The following is a 26,832-nucleotide window of genomic DNA, read 5'->3' as shown; positions in this document are numbered from 1 at the left end:
TGATGTGTGATCTGCCAGGGGCTGAGTTCACCCGTAAATAATCAGGGCAAGACAGAAAGCCCCGTGTGACTCCTCCCCCGTGTGACTCCTCCTACTGCTGTTTTGTTTCAAACTTAACACATCCTCTGTCAGCGTCAAAGGTCGCCTGTGAAGCATCTTTTTTTTTTTTTGCTCCCAACTTCCTGACATTAGATGTGTCAGCAGACATGAGTCCTGTCTTCCAAGAGATTTTAGAATCTAAGCTGGATAGTACAGACAGGTATAAAAGATGGACGCTATAGATAAGCAGGGTGGCTTAGATACCCATAAAATGCAAAAGGCACGGGGGTGTTAGATATTCAAAAGTTGAAGAATTTACATGTTTGGGATTGATGAGTCTTTAGGGGAGAAGTCAACTGCAGGAGCCACTTTGATATTACCCAAGCGACAGAAACGAATAAGCCTCACAGTTGTCCTGGGGAAGGGTTTAGGACTTGATCACTCTGTTCAAGTGACCTCGGTCCTAAGAAGAAATAGTGTTGGGAGGGAACCTGTCTAGCTAGTAACAAAGCAAGCAAATGTTCAGGCTGGTGAAGATCTGCTGAGCAAGAGCCCTGGTGTAGGGAAAGTGAGGTCAGAGTGCCAGGAGCTGCAGATGTCTGCTCTAAAGCAAGTGGTGCTGGGCTGGGCCGTGCAGAGCTTAGCCTATAGCAGAACTTGATCCTCTGGTTATAGCCGGTTGTGGATAAGTTACATCGGGCTTCATTATCTACACCTCCATTTTCCCTCCAGTTTTTAATTTAATTTCAGAGTGTGTGTTGATTTTGATGGCACATGACTTTTAAGCAGTAGGATTTTACCAAGCAGAATTGAAGGCATGAGGCCAGTGACCCAAAGCACAGGTGCAAGTGTGCCTGAAAGTCTTCCTGCCAAAACCAGTAATTCCCTGCTGTCTTGTATACAGTGTTCACTGCTATTTCAGATCTTGGTGAGCGTTCCAGTAACCAAGCCAGTCCCCAGGACACTAGTCTGCGTTAGCAGGACTTCACAAGTTAATCATTCCTTAGGCCTTCCTTGGCCCTTTCATCCTGGATTCTTAGGTGGGAATCGGACACTTGAAAGATACTGGGTCAAGGTTCTGGGAGCAGGGCAGAGCGCTCCTGTCTTAGTACACACTAAGTTTGCCACTAGCGGAGTCCTTGCCGTGTCATTTCTACCTCCAAAGTGAGTCATCAGAGCCTGCCTGTCTACATCTGGTCCAGGCGGGAGTGCGAGGAAGTCTGCTTCTACACCCGTAAGTGAGCACAAACACGTCTGTGTGGGACAGTCCACTGAGCTTCATTTAGTCCAGCCTATTGCAGGCATTCCTTGAACAGGTGAGAGGGTTTCTATGGGCCTCTGTTGTAGCATTCCCATGAAGTATATAGGCTTACACTCATCAATTCGTAAACAAGAACGGTGCACATTTCAGGTAGTTTACTTTCTGGGGGAGGGTGCTGGAGGGGGGGTGGTGATTGTGGGTGTCTAAACTGGAATTCTTTTGTCCATGTTAAAAAGACTTGAAAACTGAACCATCACGGTACAGTGTTAATTCGTGCCTGTGTGTGTAACAGGACACTCGGCAATTATCTTAAGAACATACAGCAGTGTTGACGTGTAGAAAGAGAATAGTAAATGCCTTTGGGAACTCGGTTGAGAGCCAGCCAGGACGCAAGGGGAGCAGTGAATGTCTGCGTCTGATATGTTCCTCCCAGGTTGGTGTCCCACGGGGCAGGTCATGATCCAGGCTGCCTGCTTTGTCTCCTATGTTTCTCTACTCCAGGGCCACTTCGGGGGTTACTTGGAACATCACTGATGTCTTTTCTCATGCCCACCAGATATCAAGTACTCATGACTTGACTCCCAAATGTGCCGTTACAGGGCTCAGTTAAAGCCAGACTTTAAAGTTCTGTCACGGTGGTAAGGAAAGAAACAGGAGGTGCTAGAGGAACCAAGATTTCTGGTCATTAACTCAGTCATGCCGAGCACCAGGGCATTGGTTCTGAACCGGTTGAGAGAAAGGCTCTGTCTAGGCTTTGCTCCCCTCTCTGCACAGCACACTGTGGACCAGAGAGGAACGGAGACAGGAGTAGGGTTATCAGGGAGGCTTGCTCTGCCAGGCTGCTCCGAGATGAGATGCCAGCTTGTCTCCGACTCAGTTAAGGTCCATGCTCTGACTTTCTGCACCCTCGTGCTAGATGATTCGTGTTACAATACAAAACCGCAGAGCAAATTGGGCCACCTGTGGCATCAAGACTGCAACTTGACAATCACGGTTTGCTGATCTCAAACGGGCGCTTAAAGCCTGGTTATGGGTGTGTGATTTAGTGACTGAGCCCGCCCTTCTGTTTGTCAGTTACGTTTCTACCCTTCAATTAGCTGCACTGTTTTCTAATGTGCTGTAGAGTTTGGAAATAATTTATGCAAGTGTTTGGTTCCCATGTTTACAATTTTTACAGCTTTCCTAGGATTTTAAAATGGAAATGTCAATAAATGCTACGAATCGGTGTGGAAGCGGTCCTTTGTGGTTCATTCCTTGGTAACACAGTGGCTTTGTAGTTTCTCAGTGGTGGTTACTCATGCCGAGGTGACCTTTGGTTCTCTGGTTTTGAGTGCCTGCTAAGAATACCTAGTGTGGTTCTTCAAGGACTTCAGTACACAGCATTCCATTCCCGGGAGCTGGCAGAACTGTCCCCACTCCCAGCAGTGGTACCATGCCCGCTCGCTGCTGCCCAGTGGCTCGGCTGGTGTGCCCTTAGAGCAAGTGCCGGCACAGTGAAAAGATAGGACACTGTGGTTTAAAAAGGCAAATGAGAAGGGCAAAGGTCATCCCACCTTGAAAAGACGATTAAGAGGGCAAACAAGGAGTTATTTTTGAAACCCAAGAAAATGAAACTCCCTGACAACCTGAATGCAGAACTCAGAACACAGGGGACCCCAGTAGCTAAGAAAAACACCGAATCTTAGGTAGCATCCTGGGGCCACAAATATGGACAGCTTTGTATAAAAGACCTTGCTAGTGGGGGAGCGGTGGAAAAGATACTGGAACCCTGTCATTTACAGCTGTGTTTTAAAACGTGCCAACAAACTAATCTTGTCAGGTAGACAATGCTAAACAGCTTGGGTAGATGACAGGGCACTGCCATGTCTCTTGCAGTCCTACCTTGTGCAGGACCTGCTCTGTATGACTGGGACCCTCCACACTACTGTGAGGGTATGGCTCCTGCTCACAGTGACAGCAGAGCGACCAGCTTCAAGGCTCAGAGAAAATAGTTCTTTTAAGGTGAGTTCAGCCAGGTACAGTCTCACACACCTTTAATCCTGGCACTCCCGAGGCTGAGGCAGGAGGACCATGAGTTTGAGGCCAGTGTAGTCAACATATTGAGGTCCTGTCTCAAAAGTTTGGAGTTAATAGGAGCTGCCCATGCTTAGCATGCTTGGGGCCTTTGATGGGGCATTCTTAGCACCACCAAAACATGAATGACCAAAGGGGAAGCTCAAAACCAGCGGCAGGCAATGGAGGCCACTAGGAAGTCTCAGGTGGTTCAAAACATACAAAATGAAAAGAGATGTCTTAATGGTTGTAGGGGAGACGGCTCGGCACATGTAAGGGTGTAGGTTGTGCAACCCTAATGACCCAGGTTCAGGCTCAGAACCCACTAAGAACGTTGAACGTGGCAGCCCACATTTCTGATCCCAGCACTCCTGCAGCCAGATGGGAGACCCAGATGGAGAATTACCCAGCTCTTAGGACCAGAGAGACCCTGCTCCAACAAGTGTGTTTCCACAGGTGTGACTTGGCCGAGTGAGCACCTGAATACACACCCCCACCCATAAAATAACAAATTTTAAAACTTGGCCATTGAGTATCTTAGCGCTTTCTTCCCCTCAAGCCTGACTACCTGGACTAGATCCCATCAGTCCACAAGATGGAAAGAACTAAGTCTTGTATGGTGTTCTGGAACCTCCATGCATCTGAATGCACACAAATAAGTAAAATGGTAAAATTTTAAAAGATTTCAAAATCTAATGGCAGGAATGGAACATTATGAATGTTCAAACAAACTTGAAAAAGATCTTTAGAAGAAAAATAGAAGCACACATGAATATTCAATGATCATATATTCCAATATATTGGACATTTTTGTTAATAAATGTTGGGCAGGGGTATAGCTTGGTGGTAGTGTACTCGCCTGATATGTGCAAGATCCTAGGTTTGGCCCTTAGCACTAAACTCAATCTCTCTTTCTCTCTCCCTACCTCCCTCCCCCCTATTGTGTGTGTGTATGTATGTGTGTGTACATGTACGTATGTACATACGTACATACATACATATGTTGTAATGAATGAGGATTTAAAACAAAAACACAAAACATTTGAAGTGCTGTGAGACCTGGAGAATGTTCTACCCAGCCAGATTTTACCTGCTCTGAGTGTAAACAGGTCCAAAGTACCCGGGAGAGCAGTCACTAGGAACAGCTGAGGCTTTGAAGGTCAGGCTGCTCCCATGCCCAAAGCAGTGGTCATTCCTTATCTCCTGCACCCCGCCTCCCCCATCCCCTCTATTCCACCCCCCCTTGTTTGTACCCCTCTGCACCCGCACAGATTAAGGTAAAAAGGAAACAGGAGCAGTCCGGCTCCACAGGAATCATTTACCAGAACCTTGTTGTTGCAAGACGCCCTGTTTGTGCAGTAACCTGAGAGCTCTGGATCCCCAGCACTTTTCTCACCTGAGGGTGGGGTGCCGTTGATTCCTCTGATGTTCCAGCTGCAGACTTGGGTAAACCACATCTATGTAGTTACCAATGTACCGTTTGTTGTATTCACACTACAGTGTAACATTGCGAAAGGCTAAACCAACCCCAATTGAAAGCTTCCACGGTAATGTCCTGTACAGAGGTGGGGTTGGGGAGGCCCCTTTAACAGTGCTCGGGAGGTAAATATTTGGGTTGGGGTTCTGTATGTGATGTGGTCATAGGTCTCAGTGAGTGGTTTCTTTCATTTAGTATTTTAAAATTCCGAAGAAAATGTTAGAGCAGCGCTTAAGGAGAAAGGGAATTACAGCTGAAGGGGGTTGCTGTGTTTCGGGGAACATAAGTGGGTTGTTTTTCAACATTGGTTTTTGTGCTGTGGCTGTTTTAACAGAGCCAGATATGCTAGTTTAAGCAGAATCCAAAGACTAGATGAGATTTAGAATTTCTAAAGCTGTAAGAAAAAGAGAATGGATGCTCACTGCCTCAGTTTGAAATCTGAGACCCACCAGCCCAGGGAACTGGCTCAGTGTGTAAGGGGGCCTGCTGCGTGGCCTGAGTGTGTAAGGGGGCCTGCTGCATGGCCTGAACAAGGCCCTGGGTCCCCAGTAGCTATGTGGTGAAAGGAAAAACAGCAAACCAAACCCCCAAACAAACAAACAAACAAACAAACAAAAACTTCTGTCTTCTGATCTCCACAAACAACATCCTTCGGACACACACAAAAATATGTGAAGTCTGGCATCCAGTGTGTGTATGACACAGACACTCTTCTTAGTGAGGCAATGTGATTGACAGATTATCAGTAATGCTAAACATTTTCAAGACACACTAAATTTAAGTGAGATAGTCAACACACAAAACCAATGGTTTTTAACCTTTTCTTTGTTTTTTTGTTTTGTGTGTGTGCGTGTGTGTGTGTGTGTGTGTATGTGTGTGTAGGTGTTTTGTTTTGTTTTGTTTTGTTTTGTTTTGTTGGTTGGTTTCTTTTGAGACAGAGTTTCTCTCTGTAACCCTGACTGTCCTAGAACTATGTGTAGACCAGGTTGGCCTTAAACTCACGAGATTCGTCTGCCTCTGCCTTCTGAGTGCTTGGATTAAAGGTGTGTGCCACCACTGCCCACCACTGGCAGTAACTTTTACTTTTTTTGACCAAAGCCCACATTAGTTAACATAACTACAGTAAAGATGCTTGCATCAAAATTCTAGAAAATTTTAGTCTTTTAAAAAGTTAAGTGGAGGGATGTCTCAGTGGTTAGGAGCACTGAGCACTCATGCAGAGGACTGAGATCCCATTCTTAGCTATCATGTGGCAGTTCACAATTGTCCGTAAGTCCAGTTTCAGGGGACCTGATGCTCTGACATCCGTGGAGAGCAGGTTCACGTGGTGCTCATACACATGTGAAGACAACACTCATACACATAAGAAGGAAAACAGAGTAAAGTGAGAGCTAGGGACTCGGGACAAAGTGCTTGCTGCATTCCGATTCCTCACACCCGTGTGACAGCCCAGCTGTGTGGGACACAACTGTGATCCTGGCACTGCACGGCAGAAACAAGAGGACCTTAGCAGCTTACCGGCTGGTCATTCTAGCCAGTGAGTGAGCTCGGGTTCAATGACCGACTCAAAGAATAAGGAGCAGTACGAAAAAAAAAAATCAACGTCTGGCATGCAGGCATGCATGTGCAAGCACACACAAAAGCTAACTCTATTAGTGTTAAGAATGGTTTATGATTGGGACCGATAAGGACATTTGAACTTCAAGTTGACCTTATACTAAGCTCAACAATAACAAAAAAAGGAAGAGAGCAAATGAGAAGAGATACCTGATGGCCATCTCTGGCCTTCACGTGTACACGTGTGCACACATACGTGTACACAACCACACTAACAAGTACATACGTGTGTATGTGTGTGTGTGACCTTCATGGTGTTTTGTCTACAGCCCTTCCAGATGAAACAAGTGTTTCATCTTGTGCTTCACTGTATTCTTCATGCCCAGTGTGCCTAAAGTCTCTGTCATACAACGGGGACTTAATAAATGCTGAGCAAATGCATTCCTGGGAACACTGGAATTCCTACATGATCTAGTGAGGTTCTTGGTGTGCCTTCATTGTACACCGAGATGGGTTTCATCATAAGTATTTCTTTTCAAAACAGCCTCACTGTGTAGCCCTAGCTGTCCTGGAACTCACTATGTAGACCAGACTAGCCTGGAACTCACAGAGATCCACCTCCCTCTGCCTCCTGAGTTGCTGGGATTAAAGGCGTACACCAGGACCACCCGGCAAATTATTTTTTCTAATAGATCAGAAATTGGTCCTTAGTTAGGGATGTGTTTACTATACGTAAGGTTTTTTAAGTTGTTACATATATTTCTAAATATATGACTACAATCTGTTCAGTTTGGAAAATGTTATGTGTATGTGCATGTCTTCAGGACTGACCATCTGATATTGAGTAACGAATTTGGGAGCTCATCCCTAGGGAAGACCATTTCTTCAGCCTTCACTATTCCTTAGTTGCTTGTAGTTCCACTTCTAGGGTGGAGGCCTGGGCTTTCCCCCTCCACAATAGAATGTCCACGGGTGCCAAAGTTAGGCAGCCATGTTGATGAGACTTCTTGGGTGTAGCTTCCCTGACATTTGTAGGAGACATGATCTCATAGCCGACTGACTTCCTGTTCCTCTGGCTCTCTCGGTCTTCCCACACCCGTTCTGCAATCCTTGAGCCAAAAATATGGAGTGTTCATAAATGTATGCCATCCTCACACCAGGGCTGTGCTGGCCTTCTCTGTATTGTCCCAGTTTTACTCTATGTCCTGGGGAAATGAGCACTTAGTACACGTAAGTTTTAAGAGGCATTTTAGAATTATTTGCTGGTCACCAAATAGAGACATTATAAATCTAGAGCTCTATAGCCTTATGTTTGTGTGTTGTGGGGGGATCCAATGGCCCTAATACTATTCTTAGTTCATTCTGTGACCCATGTTTTGGCCCCTGGAGTCAAAAGAATCTCTAGTGTTAAAGGGTCCCCCATCTTAATTTTCATAGTAGTTACTGTCCTTTTAAAAAGGGATCCGTATGAGTTAATTGTAGATGATCATGAGTCACCATGTGGATGCCAGGAATCAAACCTGGGTCCTCTGGAAGACGAACCAGTGCTCTTAACCACTGAGCCACTATTTCAGTAACTCCAATATGAGTTAGCTTTGCTGTGATCTGACAAGTAACCCAAGAGTGGGTTATTTTGCTTTACACTTTGAAGGTACAACCATCATGGTAAAGAATTCACCGGGAACAGAGGTGTGAGGCAGCTGGTCACATTGTATCCACAGTGGCAAAGGGGAGAGGGGAGGGGATCTTCAATTCCAAGCACTTTCATGAAGCAGAAGTGTGAGGCCGATGGTCACACTGAATCCACAGCAGAGAAGGCAGGAGGGGAGGGAAAAGGTAATCTTCTGTTCTAGGCGCCCATGTGGAGGCTCACAACCATCTATAACTCTGGTTCTAGGGAATCCAGCACCATCTTCTGACCTGTGCAGGCACCAGGCACTCACGTGGTGCACAGACATGCATTCGGGCAAAATACGCATCAGCATACAAATTCCAAACCCACCCAGCCAGCTCACAGCATCTCCTTGGGTTTCATGGAATCCCAAAGATGTCTGCCAAAATTAATCTGTCTGCATGAAATTAAATGTCCAGCAGAGCACCTGTGGGTAAAAGCTGTCAGATGTTGCCTCCCTGCTGGTTTTCTTCTTCACAAATGCTTCCCATCATACCCATTGTGTCTGTGGTGACCACCCACGACTCCAGTCCCCTTCCCAGGGCTCCTTCTACAGAATTGCCCTCAGAAAGTTGGGGAGCAAGAGATGTTCTTGCTCCTCTTGATCCAGAACCTAATGGAGTCATCCAGAAATAGGGTGGAGAGCCACCACTCGGGATGTATTGGAGATACTGGGTGACTCTGTCTAATAACAGCTCTTACAGTGATTCATCAAGTCTGGGAAATTGACTTCAAGATGTTCAAAAGAATCTAAAAACTATTAGAAATCTCTTCCTGCCTGGCATATTATTCTAGTGTTATAAATTCAGAGTGATCTGACATACACTCAGCAGGAGGCTGGCCATCACTGCTTGGGTGTATATTCACATTTCCAGCTTTGGCCCGAGTCTAGTGTTTCTTTTCACACTCCAAAACTGAAGAACAGCTTCTGCCCTGAGGGTCAGTCCTTTCAGTCACATTTTCCCAATTCCTACATAACCTTAACATAAGAGAACACGGGACATCCCTGTACCCAGCACTGAATGTGTGGGCCTTTGTGGTGGTGCATACCCATCATCCCAGAGCTATGGAGGTGGAAGCAGGAGGATCAGAAGTCCCAAGGCTAGCATGGGCTACAGGAGACCCAGTCCTCAGTTACATGTTGGGTTCAAGGCCAGCCTGGATTACGGGAGATTTCTGTCTCACAAACTCACAAAAATGAAAACAAAGCGGCAGATGGACTGTGTTACAAGCTGCTCTGATGGAACAGGCAAGCAAGCCTCTGCCCTCTGCCTCCCACACAGCAGCCCAAACTGTTGGATGAGCTCTCTTAGACAGAATGTTAAACCTTGGTTGGGTCTAATTCTTACACGTTCAGCTTAGAAAATTGATACCTAAAGTAAATGGGTGTATTTCTGTTCACATTAGCCTGAAATACTTAATCTCCCATCTCTTAAAAACAAAACAAAACAAAACAAAACAAAAACAAAATACTTGAGGCTGGAAAGATGACTCAGGAGTTAAGAGCACTTGATGCTCTTTCAGAGGAGATTCAGTCCAAGGACTTACGTAACAGCTCACAACCATCTGTAACTCCAGATCCAAGGTGTCTGACACCGTCCGCACTGCATGTGTGTGCTCACAAACTCATGCACGCACACACATATACACAGGAAAATAAATGATTAAAATAGGCGGGACTGACAGCGAAGATGGAGTGGTGGGGAGGGATGGAACTTGTGAAGAAAGCAGGATGGTTATGCCCTCGATTAAAGTAGGAGGAGCCAATGTCCTGCCTTTCAAACCTGTCCACTAAAAGACTGCCTTGGGTTTCTTGTGCACCCAGAGGAAAGCGTGGGATAGATGAGGAGTGTCACCATAGGAGCGCTGATGGACTGAGGTCATTCAGACACACAGGCCCTTGGGACAGCTCTGACCTTGCTTTCTTCCTTCTGGAAAAGTAGCCGCAGTGGGTATGCAGCCACGAGGGGGCGCTTGATGGCAAAGGTCACGTGTGGCTTATACAGGGGTTTGATCCACAGCACCAAATCCACAATAAAGGAGCCAGAGACTTCGAGGAACACATGACTTTAAAGAGACAGGAGCTTCTAGAAGCACCCCCCTCGCTGCCTTCCCCACCCCGCACCCCCATATCCACACATAGTAGAAAAAGCCATCCTTGCACTCATGCCGCCTGGTCTTTGGGCTCCTCTGGACTTAACTTCATCAGTTTGTCCACGCACAGCAGGATGAGGGTGAGGAACCAGAAACTCCAGCCAACCGCCGCAGCGATCCAGCCATATTCATCTACAGAAGAGCGGCAACACAGGGAGGCTAGTGGGCAGAAGTCGACGTCTGACAGGAGAACAAGAACGGGACGTAAGACTCTGGCCACCCCACCCCCACCCCCTTCAAGACAGCAGCTGATGTTTAGAAGCACTGGCTACATGTTTGCTTCATTATGCATTCAAGGTAACAGCGCTGTTACTACCACTGCTTTGGTGCTGGGTACTGAACTCAGGGCCTTGAATGAGGTGAGGCTAGGCTCTCATAGGCTCTGCCTATGACCTACCAGCCCTGTGCTGCTTCAACCATTATCCCTACTTCATATAAGGAAATCCAAACTGAAGAAGACCAAGATTCCAATATGGCAGAAGCAGAGCCAATGTTCCAGTCTGTAGACCCCAAAGCTGTGTTCTTAGCCTCTTAGGTATTTATTGTTGCTCCTTTCCCATCCGTAAGTACACAGTTGGTCATTTGATGAGGATGGGATAAAGGGATCAGAGTTAAGATGAAGCAACACCTTCTGTTGATTGGACACATGTGATAGAGATTCCTTTGTGTGGTCTGAGCATCCTGCCCCTGGAAATACGTCAAGAGGATGAATGGAAATAGAGGAAGAGTCCACAAGCCAGCTCCTGCTTTGGGCAGAGGTTGGAGCCGCTATTTTTAATGGGCTTCTCACCCCCAAAATGCTACAATATTTTCACGTTTGACTGCTGGCCAGGGGATGGGTCATTAGACCCTCCTGTGCAAAAGAGCATGCAACTAAATTTTGATCAAAGCCAAGCTAGCTTTTAATCTGCTCTGTGAACAATGCTGGGACATTTCTCATCCCAAACTGTCTGAGAAGACCAGGCTGTCGCTGGGACAGAGAGGGGCCCAAGTTTCTTTCCTAGCTACGGGGATGACTCGAAGATCAGGGCAGTTGACAGGAGAGACTTACTGGCACACTGCTCCAGGGTCCCAGGGTCCGGGTGGTGTGCACTCAGGGTTGAGTTGCCGCTGCTGGTTTCTGCAGGGAGAGGCAAGTCGTCTCAGTGAGTCCTGCCAGAGGTGTGAATTATTTTGTGCGTTGAGTACTGAGTAATGGCAGTGGTCTAGGAGTCCCAGGGAAGATTGCACGAAGACTGGTGAGGAATACATTGAACTCCCCTCAGTCATCAGCTAAGCCCTAACTCGACAGTGGGGCTGTGTATGGAGACAGACAAAAGAAGCAACCCAGGCTCAACCAGGCTACACAGAGTTCTAATGCCATGTGCAAGCCATCCTTATACTAGGAGAGAGAGCTGCTGATTCCAACACTCAGAAAGCAGAGGCAGGCGGATCTCTGTATATTCCTGGGCAAGCTGTCTCAAAACCAAAACCAAAACAGGAAGGAGGAGGAAGAGACCACCAACTCAAGGCTTAGAAGAATGGCCTTTGGAGGTCACAGTGAGACAGAAGCCATCTATAACCCCAGGAGGGAGAGACCAAACCTGTCCAACACACCTTGCCCTCGACATCCAACCTGCAGGAGGGTGAGCATGTACCTTTCTGTCAGAGACCTCCAGTCTGGGGTGGTTGTTTTACAAGCCCGAATGAAAGACTCAGCTCGCCTTTCTTTCTTCAAACTTATGAAGTAACAGTTGGTTTTGTTTTTTAATTTTTAAATCAGCATACAGAATAATAGGTTTCATTATGACATTCAAATATGAAGTTCATGTGTTCTGCACATATTCTTCCGCCTGTTTCCGACTCTTGTGCTCCGTCTGCCATCCTAGGGGTCCTTTCCTCTTTCCAAGGAATCCCCGTGCTGCTTGGTTCGTGTCAACCTGAGATAAAGAGTCACCCGGGAAGGGAACCTCAGCTGAGGCACTGCCCCAGTCAGATACCTGTGGGCATGTTTGCACAGGTATTTTCTTCATTAAAGATTGCTGTGGGAGTTTTTTGTTTTTAATAATTTTTTTTTAACTTTATGTATGTGAGCACACTGTCCCTCTCTTCAGACACATCAGAAGAGGGTGTCGTATCCCATTACAGATGGTTGTGAGCCACCATGTGGTTGCTGGGAATTGAACTCAGGACCTCTAGAAGAGCAGTCAGTGCTCTTAACCACTGAGCCATCTTTCCAGCCCAAGATTTATTTTATGTGGATGCATGCTTTTGCTTCCATCATGTGTGCCATTACATGTATGCCTGGTACCTGTGGAGGCCAGAAGAGGGCATTGGATCCCCTAGGTCTGTGAGCCAAGAACTGAGCCTGGGACCTCTGCAAGAGCAACAGGTGCTCTTAAGCACGGAGCCAGCCAGATATGGGATGGTTTGAAGACTGCTGTGTAGGAGGGCCCAGCCCCTGTGGTCCTCACACTGTGGTCCTGGTTTGTAGAAGAGAGCAAGCTTCCTGAACCGTGGAAACACAAGCCATTGCTCCCCCATGGCCTCTGCTTCAATTTCTCCCTCCAAGCCCCTGTCTTGGTGTCCCTTCATGGTCCTTGTCATCTTAAAGTTACCTTGGGTTCGTGTTTTATCACAGCAATAGAGGAGCAAAATAGAGCAGCCCCCTTCCACTTTCATGTAATAGACGTGTAACCTCCCTACATTTGTCTGGGCTGCACATATGACTTAGAATAATTGTGAAACATGCTTCCAGGGTTTGGCTCCTTCCATGAAACATGACTTCTCATTCCATTCATTTTCCAGGAAATGACGTGATTTTATTCCTTATGTCTGAGTAAAACCCATGCACCTGCACCATATGCCCCATATCCGTTCATCTGTTGATGGGCATCCAGACTGGTTCCATTTCTTTGCTACTATAAACAGTGCAGTGACAAACATGGCTGTGCAGCTATCTGTGTGCTGCGTTGACCCAAGTACCATCGCATTTTATTGTCACTTCATCCTCATTCAAAGATACTTTATCTTCTTTTAAAAACAAAGATGCTTTTCAGGGGAGCATGGCGGCATATCTCCACCTTTAACCCCAGCATTCAGCAGGAGGAGGCTGAGGGGTCTCTCAGTTTGAGACCAGCTTGATCTACATAGCAAGTTCTAGGCCAGCCAAGGCTACATAGTGAGATACTGTCTCAAAAGAAAACCAAACCAAACCGAACCAAACCAAACTAGCTCTTTGGTGACCAAGACCCGCTGCACACCATGCTTCCTACACACACTGCTACAGGATGCTTATTCCAGTGCAAACTGAATCAAGCACAGAACAATCTAGAACGTTTCTTTCGCAGCATATTCAGTTTCTTTCCAACATGTGAACAAAAGAACATTGAAATCCGACCTCGACTCTTCATCTCTGTGGGTTGTGATGTAGTTACACAGGCGCAAGATTATCAACAAAAAGTACATCTCAAGTGAGCAAATCCACGGCTTAGAAAAGCTGAGGCTTGGAACTGTCTCCCAACTGACGAGCAAGGGACAGGAAGATGGTTAAAAAGAAGAAGAAGAAAAGAAGAGAAAAGAAAAAGAAAAATTTAGAAGGAATTATTAAAGTTCTGTCAAGAGTTTGTGGAGCAATGTTTGGTTATGGAGACAAACATTGAGATTCAGGGAAGAAACTACGTCCCTGTGTCTTCTGGCAGAGGGTGGCGAGATTCACAATACTCAGGACATCAGTTCCTTGATACGGTGGCTATTTACGGTGATTTTTTTTAAAAAATGAACTTAAGCTGAAAAGTCCGCCTGGTCATATTTGAAGTGTGCTCTGGTAGCTGGTGGTCACCTTACTGGGAGCGCAGTTCAACCAGACATATTTACCAAGGAAGAAAATTCTCTCCACACAAATACCAACCTAGGTAGGCAGATTAAAACTAAGGGTGTTTGCTTGTTGGCTTGCTTGTTTGCTTGTTCATTTGTCTTTTTTTAAAGACAGGATCTCATGTGTCTAAGGCTATCTTTGTGCCTGCTATGCAGCTGAGAATGATTTTGAACCCCTGATTCTCCTGCCTCTACCTCCCAAGTACTAAGGTGACCGGCATACACCACCATGCTGGCTTCATGCAGATTGAGCCCGGGGCTTTTGAGCATGCTCGACCAGCCCTCCCCAAACTGAGCCGTGCCCCTGCCCAAGAGACTGACTTTTGAGGAGCCTTTCGGGAAATTCTATGGCTGTCTACTTGAAAGTGGAAAGGAGGGCTTAGAGCTCTTAATGCCCCACTGCCTGTGGGTCAGCTTGCCCTTCAGAGGTGGTGTTTACACAGAGCAGGGGAATTAAGGAAGAAAGTTGTTGCTTAACCACAGCCACAGAACTGCTGCCGCCGGGTCCCAGTCCCTCCATCCCGCCTAAGGTATGCTAATAACCTTGATACAATCTGACTACCATTGTAAATCATTTACATAGCTTAGAGTGGAGCCCGGTTTGAAGAAACTGATTCCTGGACATTAGAAATTCCCTTCAAAACCAAGTCATCTTGTCTCTCCACATAGGGTGGGAGCATTCTCAGGACAGAGTAAGTGAATGGGGGGGGGGGCGCGGAATTAATGAGATGCCAGTATTAGCCTGAATCCTATGAGGTTGCCATTTTTAGAGGCCAAAACCCACTTCTCATCAAGGGCTTTATATTTGACTATCACCCTTCAGTGTTCTAAGAACCAGTCAGGGACTGGTGAACTAGGGGAGACCCAAAAGGCACTGTCATGGTAAACAGGAGGAGACCAACCATAAAACCTAGCACCCTCAATTTACCAGTCTGTGGTTGATAAATTGAATAATCATAGCTGCTGTCATTTACTGTGTGCTTGTTTTGTTGTAAATTATTTACAAGCTGTTCCTCATCTCCTCTTTTGTTGTTTTTTTTTGTTGTTTTTTGTTTTGTTTTGTTTTGTTTTGGAGACAGGGTTTCTCTGTGTAGCTCTGGCTGTCCTGGAACTCACTTTGTAGACCAGGCTGGCCTTGAACTCAGAAATCTGCCTGCCTCTACCTCCCGAGTGCTGGGATTAAAGGCGTGAGCCACCACGCCCAGCTTTCCTCATCTCCTCTTTACAAATAAATCACAAACCACCCTTGATTCCCCAATGTTATAAATAAGGAATCTGGGGCACAGAGAGGTAAAGTAATTTGCTCAAGATCACACAGCTAATAAGCAAGATGAGGAGAGCAGTCAAGGTTCTGTAGCTCTGAAGGGTCCCAAGAGCCCTCTGACTATTCTTAGACTAGAGACTCAGGATGACAGAGTGTTGAGAAGGGTGTGTCAGGGTGGGGCCACTCCAAGGAAGCTTGAGGCAAGGTCAGTGCCAGAAGCAGGAAGACCCCTAGATGCTCAGGTGTAGAACCCAGCTAGGAAAGCTAGGCCTCTTCCCATGTAAGAAAAGAAACCACCCAGATGAGAAACCATGCTTCCGAGGCCTGCCCTGAGGAGGCGCGGAAAGGGCTGGGGGTGGGAGGAGGTTAGAGAGCCAAGGTAGCTAGCGGTCCAGTTTCAAATTGGCCTGCGCAGTCGGGGTTGGAAGGAACCTCTGCTGCGCTAAGGGAAGGTGAGGGGCCATCCTGAGGGAGCCTTGGAAGAGCCATGGGAAATAGCAGGAGAGCCAGCCGTACCCCTTTCTACCAGTTTGGTTCCCTCATAAGTGAGATGCCTGCCTACCTACCGGCAAATTGGCAAATTTGTTTGTTGTGCTTTGTTTTGTGGCAAGGGTCAACAGGGGTGACTGCTGCTGTCCTAGCGAAGGAATTGATTGCCAGGAACCCAAGACGCCCCCAGCTGACTCCCACCCCTGCTGGCTCTGTTTCTAATCCTCCGGGGAAGGGACTCTGTTTCCTCTTTCCTCTGGGCAGGACCAACCCTGGCCAAGGAATCCTCCCCTTCCCTGAGTCCTGCCCTCCCCTTTCCAAGGTGGCCAAGACTAAAGCTCAGAACTACTGTTACCTGTACCGCAGGATAAGTGGAAGGAGGTGAGGACCAGGCTGAAGAGCAGGGCGGCCTGCGGGGCAGAGGTGAGGTACCCGGGGTTGCGCAGGAAGACACCTGTCTGGGCCATGTTGCTGCAGAGGTGCCCTGGGGTGGGGAACATGTGTCCTGCGTGTGCTGGGTTTGAGGTGACTCCTGTCCTGCAGGAACTGGGACTCTGTTCGGTGTTTGGGGGTAAAGAAAGAAGGTGGAGTCAAGGGAAATGCCTGTCACACCCGCTCTGCCTCTGTAGCTGTGGCTGGGGGGGGGGGGAGGGGCAATCCCGGCCTCCTTCCCTGAGACAAGAGTTCCCATTGAGGAAAAGGGAGGCGATTCCCTTGGATCTGCACTTGCTGTTGCTTCAGCTGCAGGCATAATGTAGATACTCTAAATCAATTACTTATTGATTTGAGTAATTATCAATTATTTATTGCTCACCAGCTGTGTGCACTGAACTATGCTATAGCCTGCAAACACCCAAGCTCAGAGTGTTGGTGTTACAGAAACCCAAGATCCTGAGCAACCTGGGAAATGATTGCATGACTAAGGACTTTGAGCATCAGCAGCATGAACCCAGTCACCTCTGCTGATGAGACACTTTAGGGAGCAAAATGACATTTGGACAGGGCCTTGAGGCGTGCAGAGTATTTTGACAGGTGGGGAGGAAAAGGAGGCCCTGCAGTAGGAAACTCCTTTGAAGCCCACTGTGACCCTGACATAGATACATTTGGTCCCACAGGGAGATTTGTACCTGCATTGGGAAGCAAGGGGGAGGCTGTGTGAAGGTCCTGAACTGAGTAGTGGCAATCTGTAACTGCTGCTTTTAGCCCAAATGTTTGACAGACAGGGCTCTTAAGTGTCCTTACCTAAGGCAGTACATTCCAAGAACTCAAGAGGATGCTTGAAACCATGAACACCGCTGGAACACACACGTATTCATGCACGTATGCACTTCCCTAGAAATGCATGCCTATGGTAACATTTAATTTATGGTTATAAGATTACTAATACAACTAATAATTAAGCAGCAATTATAACAATATATTATGTACTATTTAAAACTTAGGAATGCCTGGTTGTGGTAGTGGTGGTGGTGCATGCTTTTGATCTCAGCATGCCTGAAAGAGAGGTGGATCTCTGAGTTTGAGGACAGCCTGGTTTACAGACAGAGTTTGATAGTAACTGATTTAAAAGATTGAATTTTTTTTTTTTTTTTTTTTTTTTCTGAGACAAGGTTTCTCTGTATAGCCCTGGCTGTCCTGGAATTCACTGCCTCTGCCTCCCGAGTGCTGGGATTAAAGGCGTGCACCACCACGCCCAGCTCACAGAGAAACTCTTGTCTCTAAAAACAAAATAGTAGGTGCTGGAGGAATGGCTTAGTGGTTAAGAGTACTAATTGTTCTTCCAGAGGACCTGGGTTCAATCCCCAGCACACAATTGGCAATCCACAACTGTTTGTAACTCCAGTCTCAGGGTATCTGACACCAATACACATGAAATAAAAATTTTAAAAAGGAATCTTGCGTATGAAAACAACAATAATAACAATTTAGGAATTGCTTCTGGAATTTTCCACTTAATATGATCAGCGTATAACTGAGGCCAAGTAACTGAAATCGCAGGAAGTGAAAGCAGAGAAGAGGGAGCTGACATTGGTGTGTTCCATCAGTGTGTTCCATACTCAACCCTGAGGGTGAAAAGCGCCCAGGAACGCCATTTGAGACTCTGAGGTAACAGACATGGTTTCTGTCCTCGAGGAGAGCACACTCCAGCAGAGAGACCAAGCAAGGAAGAACTTGAATGCAGTATGGAAAGACAGTAATGGGAAGAGAGAAGAGGTAATGATTATTTCGGAGCGGAGCAGGGGAGGTGCTTACAGAGGAAGTGACGTCTAGCTGCGTGTTGACATTTGCTTGTGCAGATGGGAGTTGATGGGTTCTTCCGGTAGCGGGGCTAGCTCAGAACTTTGTCCCCTGTGTTCTTACACACAGCCCAGGAAGAATCACCATGGGTGCAGTCTAGCTCAGTGGAAGCTCTTTAGAAAGGAGATCACATCTCACTCCTGTGATGCTAGGACTTAAGAGATGAGGGCGCGAGGAACGAGCCTGGGTCAGCCCTGGCGACATGAGCCGCTCCACCCCCAACCCCCCAAGACCATAAGCCTCAACGACCACAAAAAGTAAAATAAATAAGAGAAGCTCTATGGACACACATGTGTAGTGGCCCAAGGAGGTCACTTGCTTTAGGATTTTCCGAAGAAACAAAATCATAGTAGCCCTGAGTTGGGGGAATTGGGTAGCCGAGTGTCGGGCAGTTTAATTTCAGGTCTTTCTGAGAAAAGTCCAGGGCAAACCAGCCACTGTTTGGACATTCACCCGTGTCCAAGTAGCAACACTGTGGGCCAGGCCTTTGGCTGGGGTTAAGGGGGTCGAGAGGGCATTTCATGATGGGGATTGGATGTTTGATCCAGCTCTTCAAGGGTATGTGCTCACCAGGCACAAGGAAATTGCTAGACAGAGGGCCTCTGGCCATTAGTAGATCCCCTTGACTAGATACCGATGGTCATACCGGTCAGCCACAGTTTATCTGGATGGACTAAGAACAGATTGTAAATGGTCCTGAATACAAGACAGAGGAAACTGGGCTTTATTTTATGACTGGGAAGCCATCTCTTTGCACATATGCTTCAGACTAGGTTTGAAACAAAGCCACATGCAGGGGGATCATCTCACAGGCTGCTGCAGACAGGATCATCAGGCTCTGAAATAAGCTGGGCTGAGGGTGGAGAAGAGCGTATCTGGACTGAGAGGCATCGGGAGGCCAGATCCACAGCCTCGAGAGATGCAGACCCCTGCACTTCAGTCCCCTAAAGCCACTCCGGGTGGCTTGTGATTGCCTGAAGCACCAGTTCCACCCAGACTCTTCAGGGAATCCTAAAAATGGTACCCATGAAAGAGTTACAGGCTCTATAGTAGCTATGGAGTAGATACCTCAGGGTCAAATTGCAGCCCTGCCTCTGATTGGCCAGAGTCATTTAATGCTCCATAGCCTCAGTTTCCATATCTGAGAATGATAGGATGGCATCTGTCCTATAATCAGGATTCCCAGGGTGACTTAATGAAGCAATCCACGTAAAAGCACATAGCACAGGGCAGGCAGGTGGTCGGAACTCTAAGCACTAAGCCCTGTCTTACTAGAAAATCACTGTCAATAAGATCCATCAGAGAAATGAGAGAAAGACCATGGGGAACAGTAATGCCATTTATGTATTGGTTTATTTATAGGCTGCTTGATCCACAAAGGACTAGGGGAAGCTTATTGACAATCCACTGAGCGAGATAAAATAATTTCAAAATAACGAAGCAAAGGGAAACTCAACACAGGGAGCAGAGGATGAACCTGTGAGCTATTTAAGGCACAGAGTGCTCAGGTTTCCTGAGCTTTGTGGCCTCAGCGAGAAGAGGGTGGGGCGGCTGGGTAGCCTCGTCACACCCACTGGTGGATCCAGGAGCAGCTAGATGTGGCAGCAGAGTCTTGCATGTTGTCAGCACTGTTAACATAAGAATAAGCAATGGGAAAGCTGTTCTTGTGGACCAGGCTTCTGGTCCGTGGCTGAAAGTCAGAACGGGGTCACTAATACCAAAGCTCTATGCCGCCACCCCGAACTGAAGCTGCTCTCTGGCTTCAGAGATGCAGTAACCCTTTCATACATTTTTGTTTTAGGTTTACTTTGGAGAGTGTACCAGGAAGTTATGTTACTCAAAGCTAGACATTCTGCAGGAACTTACTCAAGATTTTCTTTTCAAATAGTTCAAACAGTGTTTAGTTACACATTCTAAAAGAAAAGAAAGAAGAAGAAAAGGAACAAAAAAATCAGAATAATCATGTTTGTAGTAGTCAGGCTCTATGGCAGTAGCTGGAGTTGTAGATGGCCAACATGGTGGGATCTCTCCAGACGTCTCATTTTACCTATGTATCTGATTTCACTTGAAGAAAGCCCAGTAGGAGGGCAGAAGGAATCCTCTACAAGAAGGCACTCTCATGGTGAAGATGCTTCCCCTGTGAGTGTTGGCCTTGGGCTTTGGATTTGGACCTTTCAAACTGTAGTTAAGTAAAGATCCTTTCTGAGGATGTCATTGGAGTTCAGGTCTGGGCTGCTGTTCCTCAGAGGCCAGGCTTTGGGTGACAAGTTCATTCAGGAGCTAGAAATCCAGATAGGCTGGAGGACCTCAAGCTCAACGCTCCTTCTTGGTGGGGGAGGGGCTTAGGAGTGCAGAGGAAAGAAGGAAGAATTGGACAGGAGGGCCAGACACTGAGCGAGGTTGTCATCAGCCAGGGTGTGTGTCTCCCTTTTCATCTTCTCTAACAATCCTGATGGCAGTGACTTCCTGGGACTCAATTCTGTAGCATCCTCCCCCCCCCCCATGTCCTTTTAGTACAATTGTACTGGCTGGTTGTTTTGTGTGCCAACTTGACACAAGCTGGAGTTATCACAGAGAAAGAGCCTCCCTTGAGGAGATGCCTCCATGATATCCAGCTGTGGAGCATTTTCTCTATTAGTGATCAAGGCAGGGAGGGCCAATTATGGATGGTGCCATCCCTGAGCTGGTAGTCTTGGGTTCTATTAGAAAGCAAGGTGAGCAAGCCAGGGGAAGCAAGCCAGTAAGTAACATCCCTCCATGACCTCTGCATCAGCTCCTGCTTCCTGTCCTGCTTGAGTTCCAGTCCCGACTTCCTTCGGTGATAAACAGCAGTATGGGAATGTAAGCTGAATAAACCCTTTCCTCCCCCAACTTGCTTCCTGGTCATGATGTTTGTCCAGGAATAGAGACCCTGAATAAGACAACAATGTTTCTTGACTGTTTGCTTATTTTTGTCTGCATGTGTGTGTATGTGCCTCGTGAATGCCTTGTCCCTGTGGAGGTGAGAAGGTGTCAGACTATTGTCACAGACTATTGTGAGCTGCTGTGTAAATGCTAGAAATCCCACTGTAGTGGCTGTTCCTGGTTGTCAACTTGACTACAATCCAGAATTGGAAGACTCACCAGTGACCCTGATAGATAGACGTTTCTTTTCTTTTCTTTTTTAAAGATGTGCCTAGTCTTCTTCTTTTTTTTTTTTAAGATTTATTTATTATTATACATAAGTACAATGTAGCTGTCTTCAGACGCACCAGAAGAGGGTGTCAGATCTCATTACGGTGGTTGTGAGCCACCATGTGGTTGCTGGGATTTGAACTCTGGACCTTTGGAAGAACAATCAGTGCTCTTACTCACTGAGCCATCTATCCAGTCTGAGATAGAAGTTTCTGATCTGGATCTTGGTGTGGAGATCTTGAGGCATAGTGGCTATGGATTCCAGAAGATTAAGNNAGGGAGATCTCCGAGTTCAAGGTCATCTGGGATTAAAGGTGTGGTGGCACACACCTTTAATCGGGGCTACACCTTCTTCTGGAGACCTACATAAGGACATTGGAAGAAGGGAGTCTTACTCTCGCTCTTTCACCTGCTTGCTGTGTGGGACTCAGCAACTGCTAGATCCTTGGACTTCCATTCATGGCTATTACTGAACCATTGTTGGGAATTGGACTGCAGACTGTAAGTCATCAATAAATTCCTTTACTATATAGAGACTATCTGTAAGTTGTGTGACTCTAGAGAACCCTGACTAATACACCCACCCAGGTCCCCAGGGGGAGGAGCCAATGCTCTTAGCCACTGAGCCCTTCTCTTCAGCATCTGCTCACTAGTTTTTATGGGAGCCAAACACATTATGGGTGGCTCTCTTAGAAAGGAGAGAAAGTTATGAGCATCAAAAGACTAAGGACAGGGGCTGGAGAGATGGCTCAGTGGTTAAGAGCACTGACTGCTTTTCCGGAGGTCCTGAGTTCAAATCCCAGCAACCACATGGTGGCTCAGAGCCATCTGTAATGAAATCGGATGCCTTCTTCTGGTGTTTCTGAAGACAGCTACATTGTACTTATATATAATAAATAAATAAATCTTTAAAAAAATAAAAAATAAAAAAAAGAAAGACTAAGGACATTTTAAGGTGAAGTTGATAGACAATTAGAGGGGCGGGGCTTGTCAACCTCCTAGCCCAGTGATTGGCAACTACAGGCTTAGCCTTATTATGCACACTGCTAGTGTTGGCACAACAGGGCTTGTGGTCAGATTCAGTTTTGTTTAGTGAACAGAAAAGTGTGTCCTCCAAGAGTAACTTTCAGCTCAGGTTTTTGAGAAATGAGGTACATGTCCATTTCCCCCACCAGTTCTGACTACATGAAACCGAAAGGGACCAGATTTGGAGCCAGACACTGCTAGCTCTGTCTCCCCAACATCTAACTTCTCCCCTACTGCGACCCCCTTTATCTCCTGTCTCTCTTTCATGACTTCTTCCAGACTGCCCAGAGTCCCATGGGGAGCACAGCCAACTCCTGCCAGCAGCCTGGATTCAAGTTCCCACATTAGCACAGTCTGTGGGAAAGGGAAGTCAGATCTTGGCGGTGCTGCTGCTGCTTAAGATATCTGCTGGAGACTGGGGTTTGGGGGTGGGGGGGGGGGAGTGATGCCTTCAACACTATGTGGGAAGGCCTTTATCTTGGGTCCTCAGAACCCACTGAGAGGAGACCAACGATCCTCAGAGGGAGTTTATTGCCTAACGTAGATGGAGCAGGCATGGGTGAGGCCTTGGAGTGGTGAAGGCTGAAATGACAGGCGCAGGCCCAGACACTGGAGCTCCATGTGCTGCCGCTGGCTTTGAGGGGGTGGCTTAGACGCAGCAGTTCTCAACCTCTGTGTGGGTCACAATCCCTTAGGCGGGGCACACAACCGTTTTACTAGGGTCACAGGTCAGATATCCCGAATATCAGATATTTACATTACAATTTATAGCAGCCGCAAAATTACAGTTATAAAGTAGCAATGGTAAGGTTGGTGGGGGTGGGGGAGGGAAGTCACTACAATGTGAGGAACTGTTTTAAAGGGACCCCCTTAGGTTTAGAGGATTTCTAGGTGTTCTATGACTGTAACCAGTGTACAGTAACAGTGTACAGAGAGTAAATGTGGGGGGAGAAAAGAAATAAGCTGCTAAATAAATATTTTTGTGAAAAACGAGGTAAGAATTTTAAAGGAAAAAAAGAAAAAAACAAAACAAAACCCAGTGCAGTCACTCCGAAGTGAAAAGCTTAGGATCGCAAGAAAAATCTGCCTGTGGAAAACTGCTGTCTGGTGCTCTGCAATGGGATGCTCTCTTCCTACAGCTCCTTTGTGTTGCGAGGAGGGTCCACTCTGAAGAGAACCCGAGGCACGGCCAAGGTGCACTGAGGAGAAAAGAGGCTGCTGGAGGACTCTGCCCTCGGGGGTCCTTCCTGGGATGAACTCGTGACTGGAAGAGGCTGAGGGGACAGTCACTGTCTATGGCCACTGCTCTGCGTCCCAGGGCACCACCCACAGGTCATAAAGCTGTAAACAACAGCAAGAGCCAATGGTACCTGTGTCACTGAGCCACATTGTGAGAGATTCCTGTGGCCAGAAGGAAGTGGGAATTTCCACGGCAAGGAGGATCCTGCTCTCAAGATCCGTGAGTTAGATCACGGTGTGCTAGGATACAGGCTACACGGATGTCATGTGACCATCAGTGGAGTCCATTGCGGGGTGTGGGAGGCAGAGGAAAGCAAGGGCCTCTCCCGAGCAACTTCCAGTCACCTGCTCCTATTTCTCGAGCTCTTCATCAGCACCGTGGCTGTCCAACAATGTGACGTGCTAGACGTCAGTGCCTGATAAAATCACCTACTTGAATGAAGGTGATCTGGCTGGAGTCCAGTTCAAAAAAAAAAATTAGACAATGGTCTTTGAAAAGCCAGTGTGAGTTTCGTAGCTCGAGTAGTTTGTTGAGCTTCGATTCCTCACAAGCATTTGAGTTTGGTGCATACTTACCCCTTCTTGTTTGCTAAGTGCCAATCTCTTGTAGACTACTCTTGTGTAGCTGAATTCAGGGGTGTGGTTGGTGTCTTTCTAATTCTGGTATAGGCAGAGAACACAAGAGGCTCTCTATGCACAGGGACACTGTGAGTGGAGAGCCTAGATCTTCAGCTTAAGAGCCATTTGAGAGAAAGTCCTCAGGCCACTCAAGTGCCTCCCCAGAAACCTTCCAAGGCAAGTGTGAAGTGGCTTCAGCTGACAGTGGGCCACTGGTGTCAAGCACTGACTGTCACAAACAGTGTTATTTTAGATTTAACTCTATGAGAGTTCTTTCTCTCAAGACCTCAATCCAAATTTAACAGCTGCTTTCCTTCAATGCTCTGAGTCGGTGATTTTGGGAATGCAGCTCTATCCCAGTATTGGGAAAGCAGAGAGCCAGGGTAAATCCAAGTTCAAGGCCAGCCTGTGCAACTTAGTGAGGTCTTGCCTTGAAGTAAATAAAAAGAGAACTTGAGGGTGTAAATCAGTAGTGGAACACTTTTCCTGCCATGTTTGCAGCCATAGGTTCCAACCAGCACTGCCAAAAACAATTAATTTAAATGTATATGAGTGTGTAAAATGATTGACAGGAGAATTACCTATTTTTTTAAGCCAGTAAAACAAATAATTAAAAAAACAAGAGTGAGCCAGGCATGGTGACACACACTTTTAATCCTAGTACTCAGGGAACAGGATAAAATTATCTTAGTTACTTTCCTATTGCTGTGATTAAGCACCACCGACCAAGGCAATATATATAGAAGAAGCACTTCATTGGGGCTTACAGATCCAGAGGGATAGGTGTCCATGGCCATGCTGGCAGGGAGCAGGGTAGCAGGCAGGCAGGCAGGCAGGCATGGCTTTGGAGCAGCAGCTGACAGCTCATGTCCTGACTGACAGACAGCAGAGACAAAGAACTAGGCTGGTAGGCAGCTTTTGATGCCTCAAAAGTCCAACCCATGACATACCTCCTCTAGCAAAGACACACCCTTCCCTCATTTACTGTCTTTTGTCTCTGTCCAGCTTTAGAACCTTTGACCTCCCTAGAGATTAGTCCTGGAACTCCAAGGCTTTCTTGCATATTATGGACTGGATTGTGTTCCCAAGCCTCTAATTTGTGTGGTGTATCCTTAACTTCCGGTAGCTCAGAATGTGGCCTTCTCTGGAACTGGGGTTTCTGCAGAGGCAATCATTCGTGTTTATATTGGAGTGGCAGACATACTTGCTTGGTGTCCTTGTGACATAGAAACCCACATATAAAGATGAAGGCAGAGATGAGAGCTATATTTCTGTAGACAAGAAAAACCAAGAGCTACTATGCGTCAATGGAGTCAGACACAAACCTAGAAGGAACACAGTTGTCCCCATGGCCCTTAAGGGACTAAGCCTTTTGGTTGCTAAACTCCAGAACTGTGAGATAGTACTAACGCGGCTCACCAGGATTGTCTGGTTTTTGTGGCAAGCATTTTTATCCTGAGCCATCTTGCCAGATTCCACACGCCCCACCCCTGTCATACGATCTCAAAGAAATAGCCTTTGGCTTGCTACTGGGCCTCAGCAGACGCTGAAGCCTGCTCATGGCCTATCCAAGTACAAGTTACTGCTCATAATGAACTACATGTTACCTGATCTATCAAGCTGTAAAGCTGGGCATACACACAAGACTCCATCATTAAATGGAAGCAACAAGCAGACCTCAGCAGGCCCTGAAGACAGCAGTAGGCTACAGGACAGGGGAGCACTCCAAACACCCTCAGTTCCCACTGACTGCACTGTCTCCTCCCTCCAGGCTGTGTGTGTGTCCTCATGGCCAATTCTCTGTGACCCATCAACAGAGTAAGAGAGGGTGAGCACTCGGTTATAGATGGTTCTGGATGGTCACAGTGCAAGGGCCTCTCTCCGGAACGTGTGTGAAGGACAGCAGTGAAGGCAAGTCTTCTCGCTGGGGAGAATTTTGCCCAGCTTATCTGGTTGCACATTTTGCTTGGCAGCAGAAACGACTGTGTGCCTGACTGTGTGCCTGACTGCATACTATGGCAGGTTGTGCTGATGGTCAGGGGTTGGAAGGGATATCATTTTAAAAATTAACGATAGCCCAGTGCTTGGGAGGCAGAGTCAGGAGGATCCCTATGAGTTCAAGGCCACCTGCTCTAGAGAGTTCCAAGGCAGCCAGGGCTGCATAGCAAGACCCTGTCCCAAACAAACAAACAAACAAACAAACAACCCAAATCCATTGAAGAAAATCACAAGGGAATTTGGGGAAAAGGTAGTGGAGCAGTAGCTGAGAGCTTATGTCTGATCCACAAGCATGAGGCAGAGAGGCAGAGAGGGAGAGCCACCAGGTAATGGCTTGGGCTTTTTTTTTTTTTTTTTCTTTGAGACAGGGTTTCTCTGTGTAGCCCCGGCTGTCCTGGAACTCACTTTGTAGACCAGGCTGGCCTCGAACTCAGAAATCCACCTGCTTCTGCTTCCCAAGATCTGGGATTAAAGACGTGTGCCACCACTGCCCGGCCTGGGCTTTTGAAACCTTAAAGCTACTCCCAGTGACATACCTCCTCCAACAAGGCCGTGTCTCCTAGTCCTTCCTAAATAGTTCCACCAAGTGGGAACCAAGTATTCAAATATATGAGTCATGGTTTTGTGTGTGTGTGTGTGTGTGTGTGTGTGTGTGTGTG

General features: G+C 47.0%; 1 protein-coding gene and 1 non-coding gene across 3 annotated transcripts; both read right to left on the bottom strand.

Moving 5' to 3' along the window:
• Positions 1-7,503: 7,503 nt before the first annotated feature.
• Positions 7,504-7,607, bottom strand: LOC115063453. Its single transcript, XR_003843328.1, has one exon. It is a non-coding gene; the product is annotated as a U6 spliceosomal RNA (small nuclear RNA).
• Positions 7,608-10,117: 2,510 nt separating this feature from the next.
• Positions 10,118-16,382, bottom strand: Tmem213 (transmembrane protein 213). 2 transcript variants are annotated; one of them, XM_021189983.2, is made up of 3 exons: positions 16,176-16,382; positions 11,264-11,332; positions 10,118-10,392 (listed from the first exon to the last, which is right to left on the bottom strand). In XM_021189983.2, exons 1-3 carry the CDS (start codon positions 16,318-16,320, stop codon positions 10,223-10,225), a joined length of 384 nt encoding a protein of 127 aa, XP_021045642.1. In that variant the 5' UTR covers positions 16,321-16,382; the 3' UTR covers positions 10,118-10,222. The 2 variants fall into 2 exon arrangements, with proteins under 2 accessions (XP_021045642.1, XP_029390779.1); XM_029534919.1 differs by having other exon boundaries at positions 10,166-10,344.
• Between the last annotated feature and the right edge of the window lie 10,450 nt (positions 16,383-26,832).

The sequence above is a fragment of the Mus pahari genome, chromosome 2 (assembly GCF_900095145.1).
Source record: "Mus pahari chromosome 2, PAHARI_EIJ_v1.1, whole genome shotgun sequence".
NCBI lineage: Eukaryota > Metazoa > Chordata > Mammalia > Rodentia > Muridae > Mus > Mus pahari.
The sequence above is the reverse complement of the archived record's forward strand: the minus strand, read 5'-3'. Positions and strand labels throughout refer to the sequence as shown.